Below are 24,872 nucleotides of genomic sequence, written 5' to 3' on the forward strand. Positions count from 1 at the left end.
TCATAGGTAGCCTATTAAGAAGTAATGGTATCTTACTAACTTCTCTAACATGGTAACAATAGCCATTCAAACATAGGGATCATCAATTCTATATGAATCTAGAACATGATAGACATGGGTTTGTGATTCCTAAGATAAATAAAAATATCAAACTTCAAATTTGTTTGGATGGTCACAATTAATGTTTTATGCATCATTTTCCTATTTTTTTTATTTAAATTAAACTCGGATCTATTTTATTATGTTTTCATACTATAGAAAGTAAAGAAGATAATGAAGTCAGAACAAATAAAGAGGATAAAGTCTGAAAGCTTCACTACACAAGAATTGTTCTCAAAAGAGCATGAAAAACAAAGGGAAAATGGAGAGTAGTGGATGAAAAAAACAGCCGAGTCTATTCTCATTATTTTCAGTTTCTCTACAAGTTCATATTTGGCTTCTATTTTCCTTTACTGCACCTTTTATTATATAGCCTTTTAATTTCACTTTCCAAAGCAATAATTCCTTGCATTGAGGGATTATTCCACCTTAAATTTAGTTTCTGTTTCTGGAACTGGAATTTGTACGTGAAGAACATTTATGTGTCTTGAAGTTTTGGTACTTGAAGGATTATTTCAGTTTATTCAGATAATTACAGGTTTCTTATTGCTATGCTGTTTTTATTATTTCCATACTATCTGTTATGCATATGATCGTATTTAAAAGTATGTCTAGCTAAGTTTCTAACACTGATATGTAAGATCACAGAACCGATAGGTTCGATAACAATTTGGCATTAAAATTAATTAAACATTTTCCGGTCTTGATTTCTAAAACTAATACTGAATTGTCTTGTTACGAAAGTTAATTACAATCTAAGGTCTAAAATCTACACAACGAGAGTTTGAGGTTCTTACCGGATAGTAGTTATCAAACATCAACTCTAAATACATCAAGAGCGCTTTAGAGTTGATTATATCTTATTTGATTTTCAAAAAGTATTTTCAGTTTTTAAATGATTTAGCAAGAGCAAACTTTAGAGCTGCTAATCTAAGTCAATAAACACGAGAGTGTGAAATAAGGGTTTTTAATTCAAATAACTTATTCTGAAAAGTGTTTTTGCGTTAAATATATGCCAATAATTTATTGAACCTTGACGTCCGACTATTGCATACCAGTATCCTAATACCCTATTATTTAACTAAGATTATATCTAATTTCCGTCTCCCCCTAAAACCAAGAAATCGATAGCTTTAACTAACTTACTAACATAAGATTGTACTATATTGATCTTCAGTCTCTGTGGGTTCGATATCTTTTAAAACTAAAACGGCTAGACTGTATACTTGCAGTCAGTATCTCGATAGACTTATAAAGTTCCGATCAGCGTTCTTATGCCATTAATCCATAAACAAAAATATAATACATTTGAAGAGCGCTCTTACACCAATAATTCCAAAACAAAAAAGTAACAATATTAATCAAATAAATGTTGGATAACATGAAGGAATGAAGGAAAAAAAAAAGATAAGTACCTTAAATAATGAAATCAATGTTCTTTTATGGAAGATAATGAGTTCATGAGAAGGTAGAAAGACATGAAGAACACTATCTAGTATGAGCCACTAAAAAAATAAAAGAAACCTAGGGATTCTGCTCCTCGAATGGCAACTTCACTACTGCATCCACAATTTCTAGCGGCAAGAATTCTGTAAGAGTTTAGAATTTCAACTGAATTAGATTAGCTGAGAAAATTGACTTAAAAAAAAAATTGGGGATGATAAGTACATAACAGATTGAAAAGAGAAATCAATTATATTAGGAGTTAAAGTTTTTTAGTGGTGTTGTGTAAAAATTTATATCATGAAATATGAGATGAGAGGAAGAAGTAACATTCAATTTAGAAGAGAGAGAAATAATGACAAAGGGGGCACATCAGAATTTTACCAATGTGACAATATTTTATTTAGTTGGAAATATAATAGAAGATGTGTCAAATAATTTGGGACTTAGTATTAATTTATATAATAGATTGCAATGTAGTGTTTACTAAACACTACTTTGGGATTTTAAATTGATCTTCAACTAACAAATTGCAATATAATGTCATAATTTGTTAGTAATTTGTAATTAGATCCTTAAGCTAAAATTAAACTCTCTAAACTATTAAATAGTTTATACTAGTCATTGAATTTAGAGATCCAAACACAAATTACTTAATGTTTAGGAGACCTAATTGAAAATTATTTAAAATTTGAGATTCCATTAAAAAATTTAGTTTACGGCTAAAATTAAATTTAGGAGGTTAATTACATTAACTTATGGTCATTAGTTTTGGGATCCTTTACAAAACTACATCATGCCACATCTCTAAAGTTGAATGAGTAAAAAACCTCATATCATGTTAACAGAGTGATTAGAAAATAGACATCCAAATTCCAACTTTATGGTGACTTGTGGCTATTAGAATGAGTCAGTATCTAAACAAACTCGGTATAGACAACTACATTTTTTGTGAACTTAATACAATCAAGTTAAATCTTTAATTATTTGAGGCATACATATAATGATAAACTTATAAGTTATGACGTTTTTAAAACATATCACTCACATTAAAGCAAGAGGGAGAAAATGAGGAAAATGGTCGTGGATGCTCCGGCGAGCCGTCGCGGGTTCTGAGGGCCGCGCTTCTCTGTCTTCTACGGTGGATCTGGATCTTAGGGTTTTCTTAGTCAAGATTTTGGTTTAAACTCCTGTTTTTCGAAACAGGGACCTTGTCGAGGCTAGTGAGAATCCCTTCGCTTCTCTTCTACCGTCTTCTTCTTTCTTCTTTCTTATGTTCAACAGGCGCGGCGGTCCACGGCAAGGTGGTTGGGAGGAGGTTAGGAGGAAGGGTGCTTTTAGGTCCTTGAAACCTAAATGGGATACTTTCCCGTTCGGGGGGAGAAACGCTAACATTCCGGTTCAGTCCTCGGAGGAGTGTTCGGTTTATTTCTCGGAATTTCCTGATTCCTACAATGCAAAGGATCTTTTTGAGTTATTTGGTTGTGTGGGCAAGGTGTTAGAAGTTGCAATAGCTCCGAGGAGGAATTCGGTGGGTAAAAGGTTCGGTTTCGCGAAATTCATCGAAGAGAAGGATGTGAGGATGTTAGCAGTGAGGTTAGATAACATTGTCATACTGGGAAAGAAAATCCACGCCAACATTCCAAGGTTTCAGAGGGGTGAGTCGGCAGGTTTCAGCGGCAAACCTTTTTCAGGGGAAGGTTCAGGTTCAGTTTCAGCGAAGCCTCAGCAGGGGATGTTTGTTAAAGCTTCTGATCAGATTTATGGAGGGTTCAGAAGGAACAACAGGTCCTATGCACAGGTAACCGAGAATTCCTTTTTGAAGGAGAAGAAGTGCATACTGAACTACAAATCCAAAGCAGAAACAAAGGCGAGTTTGGCTAAAGCGTATGTCGAAAATGTTCTGATTCCGGGTTCGGCTTATTCTATTCAAACTCAATTTGAATTGGAAGGGATGTATGTTATTAAGGTCACTCCTCTGGGGGGTAATCGTTGTTTGCTTCAAGAAATGGAGGAGGGTTTCATTGCGGACTTAATCGGTGAGGGCGAAACTTGGTGGAAAGGTTGGTTCAGTGATATAAGAAAGTGGGAGGATACTGATATAGATGGAAGCAGGACTGTGTGGATAAAGGTTTTCGGAATCCCGGCTCACGCTTGGGACGACGATTTCTTCGTGGCGCTAGCTGAGGGCATTGGTTCGTTTGTGAGCATTGACGCAAACACGGCTTCTAAAGCATGTTTCGATTTCGCAAGAATAATGCTGAAAGTTGACATTGGTGCCTCAGTACCGGAGTCCGTGGAGGTCGTGATAGACGAGAAGCCTTTTTCTTTGTTCTTGAGGGAGGAAATCTATGACGCTCTGAGGATTAATCCAGGTAATTCTAAAACTCAAATTACTGGCCCCGAGTCATCGGACTCGGATGAATTCTGGATAAATGATTTGCAGGAGCAGAATATTAATTCGGTTGATGAGTGTTCGGACGACATCATAGAACATCTTTCAGAAAGTGGTTTTGGGGCTAATCCTTTTGTCGATACAGCTGTCCCAAAGTCGGGCGAGGGGAAGTGTGGTGGAAGTGGTGCGGTGTTGGAGAATCATAACAGTGGCTGTTGTGGTGATGGTGTGAATAATAAATTGGGAGATAATGCTGCTGTCTTGGTGAATTGTAATAGCGACAAGGGCGCGGTATTGGTAAACTCGGAGGACATCATTGAATAATATTCTGATAGCGGTTTTGGGGCTAATTCTGTGGAAGCTAAGTCTGTTTCTAAGCTGGGAGAGGGGTGGCATGGGGGCAGTGATGCGGTTTTGGCAAAATCTAACAGTGGTTGGCATGGTGATGGATTGAACCGTAACTTGGGAGATATTGGTGCTGTTTTAGTAAAATGTAATAAAGGTTGTTGTGGCATTGATTTGAAGCGTAACCTGGGTGTTGCTGGGGCTGTTTCTGCTTCTTCTAATGGGCTTTTTGACAGGATGCTGGGCACAGTTTCTGCCGCTGCTGAAGCAGCAGGGCAGCCGGTCCTGGTCCTTTCAGCCGGTGAAGCTAATGGCACCGGGTTTGCTAATTCAGTGGTAAATTGCAGCTTGGTTCGTGAAGATCCAAACACGGGGAATAAAAAACTGCGGTTTAGGAAAATGGTTGGCAAAGGAGGAGTTGGAAGAAAATTAAAGGGGCAGGGGCGGAAAATTTGTGATGGTAAGAGGGCTGTTGGTTCAGGGCAAGTCGGTAGCGCGCCTTGCGTGAATGGTTTGGTGCATTCGGATTCTTCTAATTCATGTTCTTTGTGTTACGGAGAACAAACGGAAGAGTCGGATATTTGTAGGAATAATGGGCGGATGTGGGAGCAATTGGACCGTAATATGGGAGGAAAATTGTTAGCGGCTATGATGGCTTTGGGGGTTGTGAATGTGGATGGTAGAAATGACTTGGAGAGCAAGTGTGGTAGTTCTGAAAAATGGGGGGCTAAGGAATCGGTGACTGGGAGGGAGTCTAAAAAGGATCCTCAATGATTTTAGGATCCTTGAATGTTAGAGGATGTGCGAATGCACTTAAAAGAAGGAGAATAAAGGATTTGATTAAGAGAGGAGGAGCGGAGTTATTTTTGATTCAAGAATCAAAAATTTCCAACTTTAAGGAGGAGATGGCTAAAAGCTTATGGTATGGTGGTGAGGTTGGATATTCTTTTTCCAACTCTGTGGGGAGGTCGGGAGGTTTGATTATTTTGTGGAATCCCATCAATATGGAGGTTATTAGTAGCTTTAGAGGGGACGGCTTTTTAGGAATTAAAGTCCTATGGAAGAATGATATTTACTATGTGGTCAACGTCTATTCTTCGTGTGACATTATCAAAAAGAAATTGTTGTGGCAAGAGTTGTTGAGATTGAAGAATGCTTTTACCGACGGCGAATGGATTTTTGGAGGGGACTTTAATGCCATTAAGGATAGTAGGGAGAGGAAGGGGAGAGCGGTTATTATTAATAATAACGAGATTGACTTATTTGCGGAGTTCATTGTTAATAGTGATTTGGTGGATGTTCCGAGCAAAGGAAAAATTTTTTCTTGGTATAGCGGTGATGGTAAATCTATGAGTAGAATCGACCGATTTCTTGTCTCGTATCAAGTTGTTAACAAGTGGGGGGTGGTTGGTCAAATTATTGGCGATAGGGATATCTCGGATCATTGCCCGGTTTGGTTAGTGAAGGATAATGTTAATTGGGGACCGAAACCGTTCAAATTTAATAATGAATGGTTTTCTTTTAATTCTTTCTTGCCTTTTGTGGAGAAAGAGTGGAAATCTATGAATGTTCGAGGGAGAGGCGATTATGTGTTAAAGGAAAAACTTAGACTTTTAAAGGAGAAGCTTAGGAGGTGGAATATAGAAGTGTTTGGAAGGATTGATTTGGAAGTCGAAGAGGGAGTTAGGGAATTAAATATGGTGGATAGTAGGTTGGAAGATGTGTCCGAAGAATTGCGTAGGGAGTTGGTGGAAAAGAGGAAAGAGGCGTCTAGTAGAATATGGAGGAATATGAGAATTAAGGAGAACATGCTAATCCAAAAATCAAAGGTGAGATGGATGAAAGAGGGAGATGCGAATAGTAGTTTCTTTCACAAGGTGATGAAAGAAAAAAGAAGGTTTAATCATTTAGGTCCTCTCCTCTCGGAGGGGGGTATGGTGGAATCGGTGGAGGAGATTAGGGAGGAGGTTTTCAATCATTTTAGTAACAAATTCGTCGAACCGGAGGTAGAAAGGCCTTTGTTGGAAGGGATAGATCTCAAAAGTATTAGCGTTGAAGAATGTTTGTTCCTTGAAAAACCATTTCAAGAGAGTGAAATCAAGGAGGCTATTTGGGATTGTGGGATAGACAAAAGTCCGGGCCCGGATGGCTACACGTTTCTTTTCATTAAGAATTGTTGGGCGTTCATTAAGGAGGATTTCGTTAAATTCTTCAATCATTTCTTTGATGGAGGAGTTATTTCAAAGGCGGTCACATCTTCTTTTTTGACTTTGATTCCGAAGTTGCAAAATCCGTTGACCTTGGACGACTATAGGCCTATTTGTTTGGTGGGATGTTTGTACAAAGCTATCGCCAAATTATTGGCGGGAAGACTTAAAGGGGTTCTTAATTCTATCATTTCTCCTTGCCAAAACGCTTTTGTGCCCGGTAGACAATTGTTGGATGGAGTGTTAGTGGCTAATGAGGTGATTGATTATGCTAGGAAGGAAGGTAGAGAGTGTATGCTTTTTAAAGTGGATTTCGAGAAAGCTTACGACAAAGTGAGTTGGAGTTTCTTGCGTTACATGATGAAAAGGATGGGCTTCGGGAAGAAATGGATGGGATGGATGGAGTTGTTGGTGTTTAATAGTAATATGTCGGTGCTTGTGAACGGTAGCCCCACAAAGGAATTCGGAGTTTTTAGAGGATTGAGACAAGGTGATCCTTTATCTCCTTTCCTCTTCGTTTTGGTGGCGGAGGGATTGACGGCCCTTATTAGGAAATCCATTGATATAGGAGATTTTGGGAGGTTTTCTATTAAGGGTGCTTGTTATGTGGATCTTCTTCAATTTGCGGATGATACTATGATTGTGGGGGAGGGAACATGGAAACATCTTTGGGCCATCAAAACGGTTCTAAAGGCGTTTGAAATAGTATCGGGTCTTGGAATTAATTACCATAAAAGTAAGTTGATTGGCATCAATGTTAGGAGATCTTTTTTGGACGCCGCATCCTATTTTCTCTCATGCAAAGTGGAGGAAAACAACTTCTCTTTTCTTGGTATTCCGATCGGGTGTGATCCTAGGAAGACTTCGACATGGCTCCCCTTTTTGAGTAAGGTGAAGAAGCGGTTAACGGGGTGGAAAAATCGGTTTCTAAACTTGGGAGGGCGTATCACTCTTTTGAAAGCGATTCTTACACCACTCGCTATTTTTACTATGTCTTTCTATAAAATGCCGTTGAAGGTGGTGAGAGAATTCAATTCAATTCAAAGTAATTTCTTGTGGGGTGGAGTGGAAGAGAAAAGGAAGATTCATTGGATTAGTTGGAAAAGGGTGATGTCTCCGATCGACAAAGGGGGTTTAGGGATAAAAAATATTTCGGCTTTTAATTTAGCACTTCTTTGTAAGTGGAGGTGGAGGATCCTAAATGGTCACGATTCTCTTTGGTTTAACGTCTTGAAAGCAAGGTACGGAGATTTATTTTCTTTTATTTTTCATGGTGGTGACGGTTTCAAAATTCCTTCTTCTTCTTCTCTTTCTTCTTGGTGGAGGGATTTAGTGAAGATTGGTTATCGCTCGTTTAGAGATCCTATAAAGGAGTGTTGTTTGTTTGATGTTCATAATGGTTTCAACACTCCTTTTTGGGAAGCAAGGTGGTTGGATGGTGTCATTTTGAAGGATTTGTTTCCGGACTTGTTTTTGTTTTCTAATTTGAAGGGGGTGTCGGTGGCGGCTATGGGAGGTTGGTTGGAGGGTGTTTGGAGGTGGGGGGATTTTGGTATTTCCGTGTCGGTTTTGGAGGATGCCGAGGTGAGGAGTCGGTTCATCTCTTTTAGCCTTTTGGTGGGCAAATTTGGAGGATTTAAGGATGGTAAGGACTCGGTTAAGTGGGAGGGTAATAAAGGTTTGGATTTTTCCGTGGCTTCTTGTTATGCTTTCTACGGTAAAGACTTTGTCCCGCATGGTCCACCTAACAAATTTGATGACGTTTTTCGGCTTGTTTGGAGAGTAGAGGTGCCTTTCAAAATTAAGGCATTTGGTTGGAGACTCCTTCATGATAGATTACCTACCAAGAATCTTTTGGTCTTGAGAGGTATTCATTTTCCCGTTGATAATTTAATGTGTTTTTTTTGTGGAGTGGATGTAGAGAATAGAAACCATTCCTTTTTTTGTTGTGACGTGGTGAAGAATATTTGGAAAGAAATAGCTTTTTGGGTTGGTAAAGTGGGTTATATGGAGGACGATTGTTTGTCCAATTTTATAGATTGGCATAGGTTCTTTTGTACACAAAAGTTAGTAGATAGCAAAGTTGATGTGGTTTGGTTGGCAACAACTTGGACTATATGGATCACTAGGAATGGAGCTTGTTTCCGGGAGGAGGGTTGGAACGTTAACGACATTGTTTGGAGCATTAAGCTTCTTGTTTGGAAGTGGTTTTTTTGTGGAAAAATTACACATTCCAATTATTCCTTTTACGAGTTTAGTAAGGATCCAATTCTTTTTCTCTCGTAATTCCTTTGTAATTGGCGTGTAATTTTTTCTCTTCTTCCGGGTTTTTTTCCCGCCTTCGTGTAAACAGGTTTTGAGAACCCTCAGTTCTCTATTATATAATATCTTGCTTACACAAAAAAATGAAAACATGTCATACCATTTATAACAAGATTTGGTTAGCGATTCGTATAATTCTATGCTTCATCGATTCAAAGCTCCTAAATTGTGGAACTACACACAGCTAGTTAATATACTTTTTTGAACTTGGTATCTTTTGCAAAGTATGCATATAAATTCATCCATTATAGACTTGAGATAAAAATTCCAAGGTCTGATATCCACTCAAGCTCTCCAAATTCCAGAGATTGCTTCTGAAAAGAGATAAAGAAAAAAGTAGTTACTATTATAAAAAGGTAAAGAAGGATTTATAAAAGTATACGACTGTTAACATAATACTAAGGCAAAGATAAAACTTCTAAGTATGGATTATATACCTTAAAATATCAATATCAACATGAATCATGTGGTAGAATTAGTAAGGTGAACATCAAAACATTGTTACAGTAACTATTTCTGGTTCTATCAGCAAAAGCATTATAAATTTGTAGAACATATTATAGTTGCCAAGATGCAACTACAATAACAAAATGAAATTTTCTTACTTTGTCTGATGAATCATTATAATTAGTTTGCAATTTAACATACATCACACTTATCTTCCTTCTCTCAAGAAATATGAACATGAATCTATAATTTGGAATAAAGGATCTCTAAATTACTAGTTGTTTGAGTTTCTAATTGGAAAATAAGTACCTCAATCCTATGATCGAAATTTCAACAAAAACCCGCAATTATCTGTGCGACAAGTACTCCTATTCTAACTAAATCCAACGGATATAACACTGAAGTAGCTATCATGCCTGACATATCACCACGGGAAACTAACAATCAACATACATAAAATTTTAATATTGTTAAATATCATTGAAGCAAACTCTTATGGCGCATATCATTCAATTTCGGTTTATGGGGCGTGAAGATGCAAACTCTTATCGTGCATCAATGTTTGTTAGAAGCGTTGAAAGGATTGGAAAATATGGATATTTCACTAATCAAGAAGGAAAAGGCGTCAATGATTGAGAAATCCCACACTGCCATCATTTTGAGCCTTATGATAAGGTTCTCTAGATGGTCTCAAAGGAGAAAATTCTCCCAGTTGTGTTGCTGAAACATAAAGGATTATATGTAACGCCCGAAAATTCGATTATTCGCTTAATTTAGACGTTTGGAGTGTTTATGAAATTTTTTCGCATTTCGGGACGTATTAGTTAGGGATAGCGGATCGATAATTAATCGAGATTTTTAATATTTTTGGTATTAGAAATATTATTAGAGTGTCAGGTATTATTTTGGGAATTTTCTGAATAAATTAAGTTTGACCGTAAAATGAGAGTTAGCGAGTAAATTGAGAGTTTTAATTAAATAAGTGAGTTGAGATTTTGTGTGGCATTGGCGATAGAGGGGTATTAGTTAGTAAAACCCAAACTTGAGTTTAGAAGCCCATCTAGTTTATTAGGTTTGTTAGAGTTGTGGTAGTAGTTAAAAAAAAACAAAACATGAGAGAAACAAAGAACCAACACAGTCACGTAGCAGAAGAGGGAAATAAGAACTAAGGGTTTGGTGCTAGCAGTCGGGATTTTGAAGGTTGCAGTGTTAGAGGTTGCAGTTTACCGATCGAATTTTTGAGCTTTGTTCAATCCAAAGGTAATGGGTGGGGTTCGACTAATATAATCGATTGTATGATGTTCGTTATGTGGGATTTAGGGTTGTATAATTTTACTGCTATTTATGTGCTCATGTGTTGAATTTGTGATTTTCTAAGATTTTGTTGGCGTATCGATTGATCTGAAATTTCAAAACAAAGTTGTTTCGTGGGTGTTGTTAATTGCAATATGTTGTATTAAGTCTGTGATATATACAGATATGTAGGTGAATCGATGAACTTTATTGAACAAATTGGTTTTGAGCGTACCCAGAACTGGAGAAGAAATAGAAGTGGGACGGGGGCCTCTAGGGGAGGGACGGTAGTCCCCAGGGCAAGAACCAAAAAAAAAATGAAATGGGGACGAGTGTCCCTTGCTTGGGGACGAGTGTCCCATTCCATCACTTTCATGAAATAGGGACATTGTCCCTTGCTTGGGGACGGGTGTCCCATTCCATCCCTTTCATGAAATGGGGACGGGTGTCCCTTGCTTAGGGACGGGTGTCCCATTTCATCCCTTTGTCTCCTCATTGTGCTACGTGTGTGGCCTGAGAGTTAATTCATGGCACTTTTGCATTTTTAACTAGTATTTCTTAGATATATATATATATATATATATATATATATATATATATATATATATATATATATATATATATATATATATAAGTAGGTGTACCATAGAAGTTAATAATGGAATTAATTGCCCTTAGATAATAATGGTTAATAATAGCTGTAGCACACGGAGTTAATATTTTAACAGTAGTGGAACATGGTTAGCAAAAGAAAATTTGTAACAGTCAGTGGCAGAAAACTAAATTATAGTAGCAGAAAAATAAAAGATAGCAAATACATGATCCATGACAGGTTAATTTCATAGCGGAAAATGATTAAGTAGCAATATTAAGATAGTAGTACAGTAAGTAATAGCAGGAAAACCAGTCCAGAATCAGTCGACTTAGCCGGAGTAAACAAAAAATTAATTAACTGGAATTAGATGAAAATCGTCGGGGAGGTTCGTATATATATTTAGATAATGTTGGTTGGTTGTTTTGTTGAATATTATATCGATTACGTGATTTTCAGGTACTATCAAAGTAAAATGATTTTGTCCCGAATTTGGACAAGTTTGGTTGTAGGCTCAAATAGCCAAAGTTGAAAATTGTTTAAGTTGTGGTTAGGTTGTTGTTTTGTTGTTGTTCTGATTTCGTTGTGATATTGTTGATTGAATGTCGTTCATTGTTGTCGCATAACATTGCATTGTTTAAGTTGGCCTGAATTGGCATCCGATTAAGTTGGCCTTGATGGCACCCTGTGAAGTTGTTGGAATGCCTCGATAACCTAGCATATGATTAAGTTGGGAGTTTTACTTCGATGAATCCACATGCATTTGCATAGTCGAGTTTCATGTTGAGTCGCATTTTGACGTCGTTGTGGTTGCTATGTAAGTTGATTGATTTTTGTATTGTCGTTATTTCTGAATATGGTGAATATTGTATGATTCTATGTCTAATATATCAATTATCATACTTTTGCTTATAATTTTTGATATCTCACCCTTTCTTTGTTTTTCGCCGTTGCCTTTATATTGGTAACGTGCAGGTAACGAGGAGTAAAGATTTAATAGCTTTTGGGTGTCGTTGCTCTGATACGTAGCACTCAGGGGGAAAACGAACGCATGTTTTGATTTATGCTATTGTTCATTTTAAAGTTGAATTCAGTTGTTATTTTGAGAATTTCGTTGTTGATTTAAGTTGTTGAAAGATGCTACGATTTCTCACAGTTTAAATGGATTTGTTTTTCGCTGCAGTTACTTAATTAAATTTGAATCATTTGAGACTAAATACTTGTTGAAAATTCTTTATTTTATTATAGTGCTATGTATCTGTTTAAAAAATTTGTTGTTTCCGTTGTTGGTTTTACAGTTGAAGGTAATACCTCAAGTTAAGTCGGAATTTTGGCACTCTGATTTTAATATAAACGTTGGGTAGATTTGGGGTGTTACATTATACCTGACTAAATCCTTGATAATGATGAGTATTCATTCAAGATTAGTAAATACAAAGCCTTGAAAGAGCAGTTTGATATGTTTAATAACTAATTATTGATTTTGAGAATATTGATATTACGGTTAGTTATGAAGATCAAATGTTGCTGTTGTTATGTGCTTTAACAAGATCACATGCACACTTAAAAAAATATCTTGTGTGGTAGATAGTCCATGACCTTTGAAGAAGATCAATCAACCTTGTATTCGAAGGACTGGAAGGAATGAGAGGAGTAGAAGCCATAATCTATTAGTGAAGGATTGTGTGTAAAAGGAAATTTATGTAGAATGGTAAATATCAACACAAGTTGATTAGTGGTGATGATTCTTCAATAAGGTGTTATCATTGTAAGAAGGAGGTACACACAAGAAAGGCTCTCCTTTAACACCTAAATAATCATGGAGGTAAGGGTAATGGCAACACAGCTATTATGTAAGATGACTGTGGTTCATGTGATGTTCGTGGGGTTTTAAGCATCGACTGTAGTAAGGAATGGATTATGCATTTTGGGTGAACTTAGCACATGACTCCAAACAAAGACGTGTTGGTGGAATTATGTGATAAAGATGATGAATCAATGCTGCTGGGAAACAACAAAGCCATCAAGACTGCAGGTATTGGATCTATAAGATTTAAACTCTATGATGAGTCAATAAAAACTATTAACTGTTGTCAAGTATGTATCTGATCTTAAGAGAAATTGGATTTCTCTTGGTGAATTCGACAAAAAAGGATTTTTTTTTAGAGGTGATCAAGGTATCCTAAAACTCATAAAGGGGTCGAAAGTAGTCTTGAGAGTGGTGAAAAAACAAGGCTTGTATGCCCCTGAGTTTGACGTTGTAAGTAGTTCAGCAAATTTTGCTTCTTCGAAACTTTAGTCGAAGACAGAACTGTGAAACATGATATTGGGCCATGTTAGTGAAAAGTGTCTTCTCAAATTGGGAGAACAAAATTTGCTCGATGCAGACAAGGTCGAGAAGCTGGAGTTTTGTGAACCCCGTGTATTTAGAAAATCTTTTAGAGTGAAGTTTAACAAAGGAACATAAAAAACACATGGATCCCTGGATTTCTTTTATGCTAATCTTTGGGGACCTGCAAGGAATCCTTCACATTCAGAAGCAAAGTATTTTCTATTCATAATTTTGTAGCAACCTGCCTAAAAATTATAACTTAGAGAGTCGCCACCTATTCTACCAAGGCGAATAGGAAACCTACGCAGTTTAGAGATCAGGGTAAGATACTATATTCAGGTCGAGGGAAGGTGTTAGGCACCCTCAACCCTTTCCTAAAGGCTAACATCTCAAAGATAAAGGTTTATGGCAAAAGATAAAGAGGGATGACAGACAGTTAATAGAGTTAAAAGGCTAATTATATTGAACATGATTAGAGTTTGGAAGAGGGGGACTCGCCTTGTTGCCAAGTGCCTACGTACCTCCTTATGGAGGATCAGAGTCTACGTAGTTCGGGGACAGGATTGTACGCCTTAGAATTAGAATTGAAGGTGTTTTGAAATTGTTTGAGCTTTGAAAAGCGTTTTTGAAATTGTTTTGAAATGCGAATGTTCGAAGGTATTTTGAATTATCTTATCGTAGCTGTGAACATTGCAATGTTTGAAGTGTCGTGGTTTAGTGTTTTTTAAGAGTTTTGGGCGTACAACCCTGATTTGATTTAGCACTATTAACCGCAACGATCAATAGATTCAATCGCCATAGTTAACAGATTTGAAGTTGTATCGTTACCAATTTTAATCAATTGATTTGATTATTACTGATAACGAATTATGGTATGTTTTTTATAATTTTATGAATTGATTTGCATTGTTACCCCTCGCAATCGATTGATTCGATTAAAAAGAATAACAAATTTGAAGTTAGAAAAAAAGAAAGGATTAATCATCACAACTAATAAGATAGTTGCAACCATTTAATCAAATAGAAATTAATTGCATTTTAATAACATTAAAATTATTATTGCCCATAGCGATTAATCGATTTAATCGGCACGAACAATAAATTGAAATTTTAACATTTTATAATATATATTAACCTATTTATAAAAATAAATTATTATTATTATATAAACAAATGTTTTTAAAATGATTTAAATAGATCAAATAAATAAATTAAAATTAATTTAGTTATTAGGGTTAGGATTTAGTGTGGTTGTTATTAGGGTACATGGTATAGGTGCTAATTCTGAGGCGTTAGATCTAAAGGGTTTGAAGATCCAGTGGCTAGATCTGAAGGATTATGATGGACCTTAGGGTTAGAGGCACATGGGATCACTAACAGAATTTGTTGTAAAAATAACATGGGAGCGAGGGATCGAACCCTCGTCCCTTCGCTTACTCAAATTCGCCCAAACCAGTTCAACCAAGCACGCGTTTTGTTTACTACACGCGTCCAAATTATTAAATAAAATCATTAAAACTAAATGAAAATCACGCGCGCGAAATTCAAACTGGCAAACCAGACGCTGCCAGCTCATCGTCTTCTCCACTAGCCCTGTAAAACTTCTGCAGATTAGCTACGAATCTGCTAGGGATTCTTTCGTAGCAAAAAAACACCTGGATAATAGCGATTTGCACATACACGTATATAAATTCGGCGCACCTATCCCATTCTCCTCGTTTTGATCATGCGAATCTGTTCATGCTATTGATTTAACCTAATTTTACCTTCAACAAAAACCCCCAATTCAAACCCTAAAAACCCAACTCGGCTATCAATGGTGAAACACGTTTAAGGCATGCAAATTTCAATCAAATCATTCAGGAACGATCACAACACATATACAAAACACAATATGCAACCAAATTGCAGTGAAGATGCGTAAATTATTGGAATCGAGTTCACTTTATCAACGACTTACTTGGGCTTATATGGAGGAATTCTGGGAGTGTTGATGCTATGCTAATATCCCCTCACCTTCAGAATGCCACGAGCGAGCTATTGCAACATTTGAATCTTGTTAAAACACCCTAATTACTTGAAACCGAATTCAAGTTTTGTGAAGTTTTTTTTTGTTCTTGCACTCTTGCCTCTGGTCCGAATTTTTCCTCCCCTAGTCTATTGCTATATGTTGCATATTTATAGAGAAGAAAGATTAGGTCAAATACACAGCCCAAGACTCCTCGAATCCAAACTTACCAAACTTGAGAAAATTGATTTTGCTTTCAAATAGAAACTTTCTATTTTGACCCTCTTTTGTGTTGATTTCTTTCTCCAATCAATATGTACGAAAATATATTGTATTTTGCCTTAAATGCTGATTAAAATCAATCCATATGCACATATTTAACAAAATATTTGATTTTCTACCTAATTAAACTATTTTAAATCATTTAAAAATGAAATAAAATTATATATAAATTAAATAAAAGGTGAAATTCGTGGCATGTTGTTTGGATAGCTTGTGGATCAAGTTTAGAGCTTGAAAAGATAGGCCCACTTGCAAAAAATTCCATTTTGAACCCCTTTGATTCACATTTTGCCTCCAAATTTTTCCCTACTTTGACCAAGCATATCTCACTCAATTTTTAAGCTATGAGGGAGTTCTAAGACTTTTTGGAAACCTCAAGAGGTCCTCTATGAGCCACTTTGGAACATATTTTTCATTTGGAGCTTTTATCTTGATCATATCCTCTTTGGGAAAAAACTGCTTTTGGAGGATGCCTGAAAATGACCTGTAATCTTTTGCACCATACCTCTCAAATGAAGCATTTCTAGCCCTGGCTTGTGAGAGACAAAGTTGTAGAGAATCCAATTTCCTTCAAAATATGCTTTGAGTGGGAAATTTTTGATGTTCCATGTGAAAGTTATGCCAAGTCAAAGTTGGGTTGACTTTCTCCTAAGAAACCCTAATTTGAACCTTTTTGTATTTGTTCATCTTTGAGTTTCTATTAATGGAATCATGATCAATTCTTGATCAAATGATGGTTATGCTTCACATACTTGATGTTGACCAAAATTGGGAGGCTTTGACTATGCTCTGATTATGGTTGACTTTTAGGTCAAACCAGTTGACTGTGAATCATCTGAACTTTTGAGTGAGGAATCTTTGGAACTGAACCTTGAACTTTGAATCATTGTAAATGGAATATGGAAGGCAAATTTTGGGGTATGACAAATTTATGAATATTCACAAAAGTTATGGGTACTCATGGCACGCAACAGTGACGAGGATGTAGTGAAGGTGAAGGCTTAACTTAGGAAGGAATTCGAAATGAATAATCTAGAAACTGCCACTAGGATTCTTGGGATTGACATTTAGAGAGATAGAAAGCAATCAAGATTAAGTTAATTTTAAGAGACATACCTAAAGAAGATCATCAACAAATTTAGTTGTAGCCTTATCAACCACCGAAGTTAAGTATATTACTCTCATTGAAACTGTTAAAGAATCATTGTGGCTTGAAGAGTTTGCTAAATAACTGAAACTTCAAGGTCAAGATATCATTGTTAAATGTGATAGTCAAAATGTCATACATTTGTCAAAGAATTCAACCTATCAAAATATTCAAACGATCAAATTGCATGAATCATAAATTTATTAAAGTAGAAAGGTTGTGCCAAGAAGCCTTAGACTTGAGAATCAAGTTGCAAGAATCGTAAATTTATTAAAGTAGAAATGTTGACCTGAAGTAAGGAACTTAATAAGAATTCCTAATGTGTATAAGAAGCGTTGGGCATTGGCAAGTACCTGGGTTATCTTGAATCATAACATTTTTTTTCCTAAATTATGAGCATCTTGTCATTCCAAATATGTTGGAAGCCTTATATACTCTTGTCTTCGGACTTAAGAGCTTAGTTTCATGATAACAAGATATTGAGTTTGAAGTTTAATTTACAGTACCATTTTAATTAATAAAAGTAAATAAATTTTTCTTAAATTTTTTTAATCAATTAAAGGAAAATAATTGTTACTGTTGATTTGCTTTTGAATGGATATTTCTTTGGCACTCAATTCATTATGCTTTATGCTTTAGGAATGTTGTACGATTTTCCACAATATACCTTCCTTCATTTATCACAATCTCCTTTTTATCTTTACTTGCTTCACCTTTAAGTTGTATACTGGTGTATATATATAACTTCAACCACAAAAACACATATTACAACAAAATCAGAGTAACTTCTCTTTACATTCCTTTATTAATTATTAATTCCTTTTTTTATAATATTTTTTAGAAGTGAAAACTACATGCTAGCCACTGACTGAACATATTTTTTTGTTATATTTGTGTAGGCAAGAGAAGGAGCATATATTGAAGTCCTATTACGTGTATTTTCAGGTATGACTTCTCTAATAAGGAATCATGGATGGTCCTTGTAGTACTTTGTCACCAAGCTCCTTTAATATCTCATTCTCTCTTGATGAGTTCATGGTGTTTGGCAAGTTTCATGACAAGGTGAAAATGGCAAATTCAAGACTGAAAATCAACACCATTTGGATAGCTACATCTTGGAGCATTTGGTTTATGAGAAACGCGATGATTTTCGATAAGGTGCCGTATAGTTTCGACGTGGTGTATTCTAATATCTTGTATTTATCTTGGAATTGGCTAGCTAGTAGCAATCCTTTGTCCTTCTGTAGCTTCTATGACTGGTTTAAATCCCCTTTGGATTGTTTCAATTCTCTGTAATTTCTCTGTTGTAAGGGTTGCACCCCTAGTGCGATTACTTATATCATTTGCCTATTGAAAAAAAAAATATCCAACTCGTTTTTCTTAGAGTTTAAAGGTAGTGCACTGACAGTGTAAACAAACTTTACACATACATCCAATCAAAATCCTTACAATTGCCATGTCATATTAATTTTTTTTAATTAAAATTGTGTTTTAATTGGATACATGGTTGTGATTGGTTAACAGTGTAAAAATATTTTACACTGTCAGTGCATATCCCTTTTTCTCTTTTTCTTAGTTAAATTGTAATTTCAAATTCATTCACACTTCAATAAAAAAAATTATGAAAAATGAATTTACATTAGTTTTTAATCAAATTTAATATGACTGTGTAAAATTAATTTTAATTAAATTATAAATATTTTACTATAGATAATTTTGTATACATATTTTGTAGAAGTTACACTTATTTTTTCCTTTATTGCAATATTTCGACCTGTTTTTATTTTTTAAAATAATAGTTTTTAAATATAAAATTATATTTTATTGCAAAACTTTTTTTAATAACATCATTTAAAAAAAGATGTCATCGCCCATGTGACAAAAATATAAATAACTTCTAAATAATAATTTTTTTATTTTATTGGAATATAAATTTTATTTTATTAATTTATATTTTATAATTTTTACAACACTATTTTTTATCAGGATTAGAATACAAGAAAAATAATCACCTCGGGAAATACTTTTTACTAAAGAGTTCCGAATTATATATATTTTGTTGTTTCTTGCTAAACTTTATAAAGATATGTTATACACTAACGGAAGACATACATCATTGTAGAAAATGGATTCAACCACTACCGTCATCGTTGGAAGAGAATCCATTTTAGAGCCACCATACTTCAATGGTGAAAATTGCACTGAGTGGAAGGATCGTATGAAGATATTCATACAATCTGTTGATTTCAAACTTTGGCTAGTGATAAAGAATGGAACAAAAATTGAGAAGTCTGAAGATGAGTACAATGATGAAGACATGAAGATGATGGAACAAGAAGCAAAAGCTAAACATATTTTATTTTGTGCCTTAAACCCTGAAGATCGTAAAAGAGTTTCATGTTGCAATAAAGCAAAGGAAATGTGGGATGAGCTTGACAAGTCAAGTGTCAATTCTACAGCTGTAGTATCAGAAATAGAAACAGATGCATCAGCAGCAGAACTCAACAACACTCCTAACTTGGAGTTTTTGAAAGAAACAAGTATGGTTTTCTCTCTCCCTCAAAATATTATGTACTTATAAACAATACAAAAAAGTAGTGATCAGCATTGTGTTGACTAAAAATGAACATTATTTAAATAAAAATAAAATAAAATTGAAGTTAAAAAAAATTAGGCAACAAAATGGAACTCTCTGCCTCTCTTTATAATATCACTTTTGGGGTATTAAATCTAGACATTATATTGATCATGGTTTCAAATTGTGAACCCTATCATGATAATATCGCAACCGCTACATCATACCACACTACTTATGTATTGCAACCCTATCATGATAATATCGCAACCCTATCATGATAATATCACTTTTATATTTATATTTATATCACAGATTTAAAACATGTTTTAAAAATAATTCGAGGTATTTAAATTGTTCGGAAGATAGATAATAAAGTATAATATTTTATATTAATAAATGATAAATTCATACTAGAACGTCTGCAATCCAAACTTCAACCGCAATACTCACAATTGCATGCGTAGACGCAAATGAAATTTAAAATCACAATGTTGATATTATTTTGATCTTTTAATTTTTTGTATTATTTTGTTTAAGGTGATGATCCAGAGAAAAAGTTTCTCAACCTTTGTGTTCCCATTTACAAGCATGCTCTAAAAGGGAACTGGCCAGCAGCCAAGCGAATGATAGACAAGGAAAACAAGCTGAAAAATGCTGCCATAACCCAAGAGTGGCATACGCTACTGCATCTTGCAGTAGGTTCAAATCAGACTGAATTTGTGAAGCAGCTATTGAAAATATTAGATGATAATGACATGGATTTGCAAGATAATTACGGCGACACTGCTTTCGGTTATGCTGTTTATGCTGGAAACATTGAGATTGTTAATTTAATGCTCAAAAGAAATTTGCAGTTACCAATAATAAGGGGTCAAATGGGAGTTACTCCTATTCAGTATGCTGCTTTCAACGGAAAATACAAAATGACATGGCATTTATACCATAAAACTGTACATTCCTTTGAAGAAAAGGATTGGAATTTATTGTTCTTTATTTGCCTCCGCTCTGGAATCTATGGTAAGTATTAACGTAGACCATAATGAGCAAGGTTTTGAAATTCAGATTCCATGCTATTAGGAAATGTCGCATTCAGAACATCGCTAGTAATTCGTTCAAGATCCAATGGTTTAAAAAATTTATTGCTAGAGGTTTAGTCCCTAAAGCCAAATTCCGCAGGAAAATCTGCAGGTTTTCTGCGGATTTTCTTGTGAAATTTCCTACGAATTTTGATTTTAGGGACTAAAACGAACGCGAAACTGAAATATAAGGACTAAAATCCAAAAAAATAACTTACAGGGATGAAAATAAAAAACACGCTAACTTACAGGGATGAAAAGTGTATTTAAGCCATAATTCTTTTACATTTGTTTTATGCATTTTATATCAAGTAACAAAGTTTCTTATTGCAGATATGGAAAATCAAGTGTATTTCCAATTGGTTAAATTTCTCTGGACCACGATTCTTGATAAATACTACTATTCGAAAGCGGAGTTAAGAAAAATCAGAAATGAACCTTTCCAACTTATATTCTATGCTGCAAAAGATGGAAATTTTGGATTCTTATCAGAGCTTATCAGCGGTTATCCTGAATTGATACGGGATACGGATAGCAAAAATAGAACTATATTACACGTAGCTGTTATGTATCGCCATGCTAGTATCTTCAACATGGTAAATCAAATGGGGTATGTAATTAATGCCATAAGTTTATATGAAGATGAACAAGGAAACAATTTATTGCACTTGGCTGCAAATTTAGCACCTCAAAGTCAACTTGAATTGGTTTCTGGAGCAGCTTTTCAAATGTCCCTCGAGTTATTATGGTTTGAGGTACAATTTATTTATCTAGTTACATGGATCTGAAATTTTAACTGTATTTCTCAAATTCTTTGTATTTTGAAAAATTAACCCTTGCTTCTTAAAATATTTTAGCGGAACAATTGATTTTGTTTCATACAAATTTATTAATACTTTATTACAATGAGATGTTTTTTTTATTATTTTTTATTATTTTTTAATAGGCAATGGGTAATATATATATATATATATATATATATATATATATATATATATATATATATATATATATATATATATATATATATATATATATATTTGTGTGTGTGGTAATATACATAGGTAATAACTTTATTATTGTTTTAGTACAAACTAAATTTGTAGAAGTGAGTCCATTTCAACTAAACAAAATAAATTAATGCAGAAACTTGAGTTTCACAACCTTATAGAAAAGAAAGTGTTCACATTCATGTCTTATGTATAAATAGAAATTTTTGTTATGGGTGAAATCAAAAACATGTAGAACCTCATCGTCCAAACTTTGAGAATGGTATGTAACTAACTTCTCTAACATACTAACTATATTCATTCAAAACATAGGGATCATCAATTCTATATGAATCTAGAACATCTAAGATAGACATGATTTAGATAGACATGAGTTTATGATTCCTAAGATAAATAAAAATGTCAAACTACAAATTGGTTTGGATGGTCACAATTAATGTTTTATGCATCATTTTCCTAATTTGCTATTTAAATTAAACTCGGATATATTTTATTATGTTTTCGTACTATAGAAAGTAAAGAAGATAATGCCGCCAGAACAAATAGAGAGCATAAACTCTGAAAACTTCACTGCACAAGAATTGTTCTCAAAAGAGCATGAAAAACTAAGGGAAAAGGGAGAGGAGTGGATGAAAAAAACGGCTGAGTCTTGCATGCTAATTTCAACTGTTATTGCTACTGGAGTTTTCACTGCTGCAACGAGTTTACCAGGAGGAACAAACGATGACACCGGAAAACCAAATTATTTATCTAAAACATCTTTTTTGGTGTTTGCAATATCAGATGCATTGGCACTTGTCTCATCTTCGACAGCAATATTGATCTTCTTGTCTATTCTTGTCTCACGTTATAGAGAGTATGATTTTTATAAATCATTGCCTCTAAAGCTAGTATTTGGATTGATCACATTGTTCATCTCCATTGCAAGCATGATGGTAGCTTTTAGCAGTGCCTTCTTCATTATATACTATCATGGTTTAAAGTGGGTACCTAGTTCCATTGCAATACTTTCTTCCCTACCAATTCTTTTGTACATATTTTTGCATTTTTCACTTTTTTCAGATATTATACATTCAAGCCTCTATTGGAGGAAGCTATCAACGGCCGGTAAAAACATGATTTATGTACTCGAGGAGTAGAGTATCATTATTGTCTGGAAAATGCTTAGTGTTACAAGCATCACTACTCTCATTGTAATATGTATTGAATTTATTTCTAGAAGTTGTTCAAGTAAATTAACATTGAAATTGCTCTTTCTTTCTGTATCATATTTGTTTGATAATTCATATTATGATAACACCCTTAGTTTATAGATAATATCACTCTCTAATTTATTGAGATACGATGTTAGTGACGAAAAAGTGACTCATAACTAGATCAATGGAGAAACATTAAAATATGAGGCACTTGTATATTTTTGAAATCCTCTTCTGATAATAATTATTTTTCCGAATTTGAACATAAATATTTCTTTATAAGCAATTATATTGAAAAGTGAAGTACATAGGTACTCAAATCCTTACAAATACAGACGAAAACACTAATTCCGATCCAAAAGCCAAGAGGCATACCGGAAAAAAGTAACCAATCAACCCAAAGTAAGTACATAAGAGATATCAAAAGAAAAAAACAACAAAAGAATACAGCTAGCACAACAAAGACGAAACTCAAATTAAATAAACTCAACTACTAGAAAACTAAACAACCTCACATTACAAGGAAACTCACATAGGGAACTGAAGAGCCTACATTATCCAAGAACAAATCCTCATCTAAGCCAACATAACATACAATGATAATTAAGATGTAGGAGAGCATTGAGGCTACAAAGGACCCCCAAAGAAACACCTCAGTTCCCTTGCCATCAGCAAAACTACAAACTCCAATCCAAAATTCACTCTTCCATCAGAATACTGAAAAACAAAAAGGAAACAATAACTCCACAAGCAGAAAAAACAATTTTAAGTGTGTGTTTTTTTCCATACCACTTTGTGAAAATAACCTTGTAATTTTATAAAACAAACATCACTCAACTAGACACGAACAGATAATTTTTCACACTTCATCTCTTTCATAGTATGATGAAAGAGTGGTATAACATTTTGTTCTAAAAAAAGAAGTTAAAATTGGTTGTTTTTTGTAGCCCTTTTGCCGAATAAACCAATCACATAAGCACTATAGATGACTATTCTTGTGGATGAGGCTAGAGATATTTTAAAATCATATGCCTTCACTAGAGGATATCACTGGTGGTCATGAAAACTCTAATTGTTTAGCTTTATGGCTTGATCAGCTCTCTCGTACGTACATCATTGATCGCTTGAACCAGCTCAAAAGCTTCCTTCTCTTCATGCATTGTTGTCATCTAAAACACTTCAAAATATGTTACCTCTTCAAATGTTGTCATCATCAAAATCATGATGTAATCATTGGCAAACATATCTTGCAAGCACATAGTTTCATATTCTTCACTTTTGATCATGACAACACTACTCTAAAGGAGGTGTTAAAATAAAATAGGTGGATGAAATGGAGTTTTTAAACTCCCCGTTACTTGAGTAAAGACTGTACTTGACTCCCTTTGAGAGTAAACTTCTCCTCATTTGTTATAATAAAAAAAAACGGATAAAACTACAAGACAAAATTTTAAATATGCAATAAAAGGGAAATTATACTTTTATTAATTGAAATTTAAAGTACAAGAAGGAAATTGCAATTCAAAAGGAAAACACGTAAAACTACTGATATGCATGTGTGTCTTTTTGTAAGAATCCATTAGTACCAATATATATCAAATTAGTGAAGTCGTCCTTAACAATACATAAGAACATATTTTTTAAAAATATATAGATTAATAATGCAAAACTAAACATCTAAATCTAGTGTTGTGTTGATGCCTGTAAACATTTGTGGCAAATCTTGTAAATTGAATTATATTGGAAGTATATTTTTTTAACAGACAATCAATAATGTATGGTAGATAATAAATGGACTGGATAACTAAGTCTCGGTTTGGAATACACGAGACGTGGTGTGGAATTGTAAAGCGGTCTTATGGCGGTGGTCTTTTATAGGGAATATTCCTCATACCAATTGTAACTTTTATGAATTTGACAAAAACCTTTTGTTCTACTCAAGTTAGGTCTCAATTGGAGGGTAATTTTCCTTTCGGGATTTCTTTCGCCTCGTCTTTTGTAATCTTGTTTGGTGAACTTTTGTTCCCGTTATTGAAAACTTGCTTACAAAAAAAAATAAAAATAAAAAATAATTCCTACTAAACACAATAACTATTTGCA

At 34.5% G+C, this 24,872-nt stretch overlaps 1 protein-coding gene across 1 annotated transcript; it reads left to right on the forward strand.

Moving 5' to 3' along the window:
• Positions 1-17,786: 17,786 nt before the first annotated feature.
• On the forward strand, positions 17,787-22,855 carry LOC131632669 (uncharacterized). Its single transcript, XM_058903406.1, has 5 exons — positions 17,787-18,070; positions 19,035-19,452; positions 20,028-20,507; positions 20,900-21,321; positions 22,089-22,855. Exons 1-5 carry the CDS (start codon positions 17,882-17,884, stop codon positions 22,713-22,715), a joined length of 2,136 nt encoding a protein of 711 aa, XP_058759389.1. The 5' UTR covers positions 17,787-17,881; the 3' UTR covers positions 22,716-22,855.
• Positions 22,856-24,872: the final 2,017 nt, after the last annotated feature.

The sequence above is a fragment of the Vicia villosa genome, unplaced genomic scaffold (genome assembly GCF_029867415.1).
Source record: "Vicia villosa cultivar HV-30 ecotype Madison, WI unplaced genomic scaffold, Vvil1.0 ctg.000978F_1_1, whole genome shotgun sequence".
In the NCBI taxonomy this organism is placed as follows: Eukaryota; Viridiplantae; Streptophyta; class Magnoliopsida; order Fabales; family Fabaceae; genus Vicia; species Vicia villosa.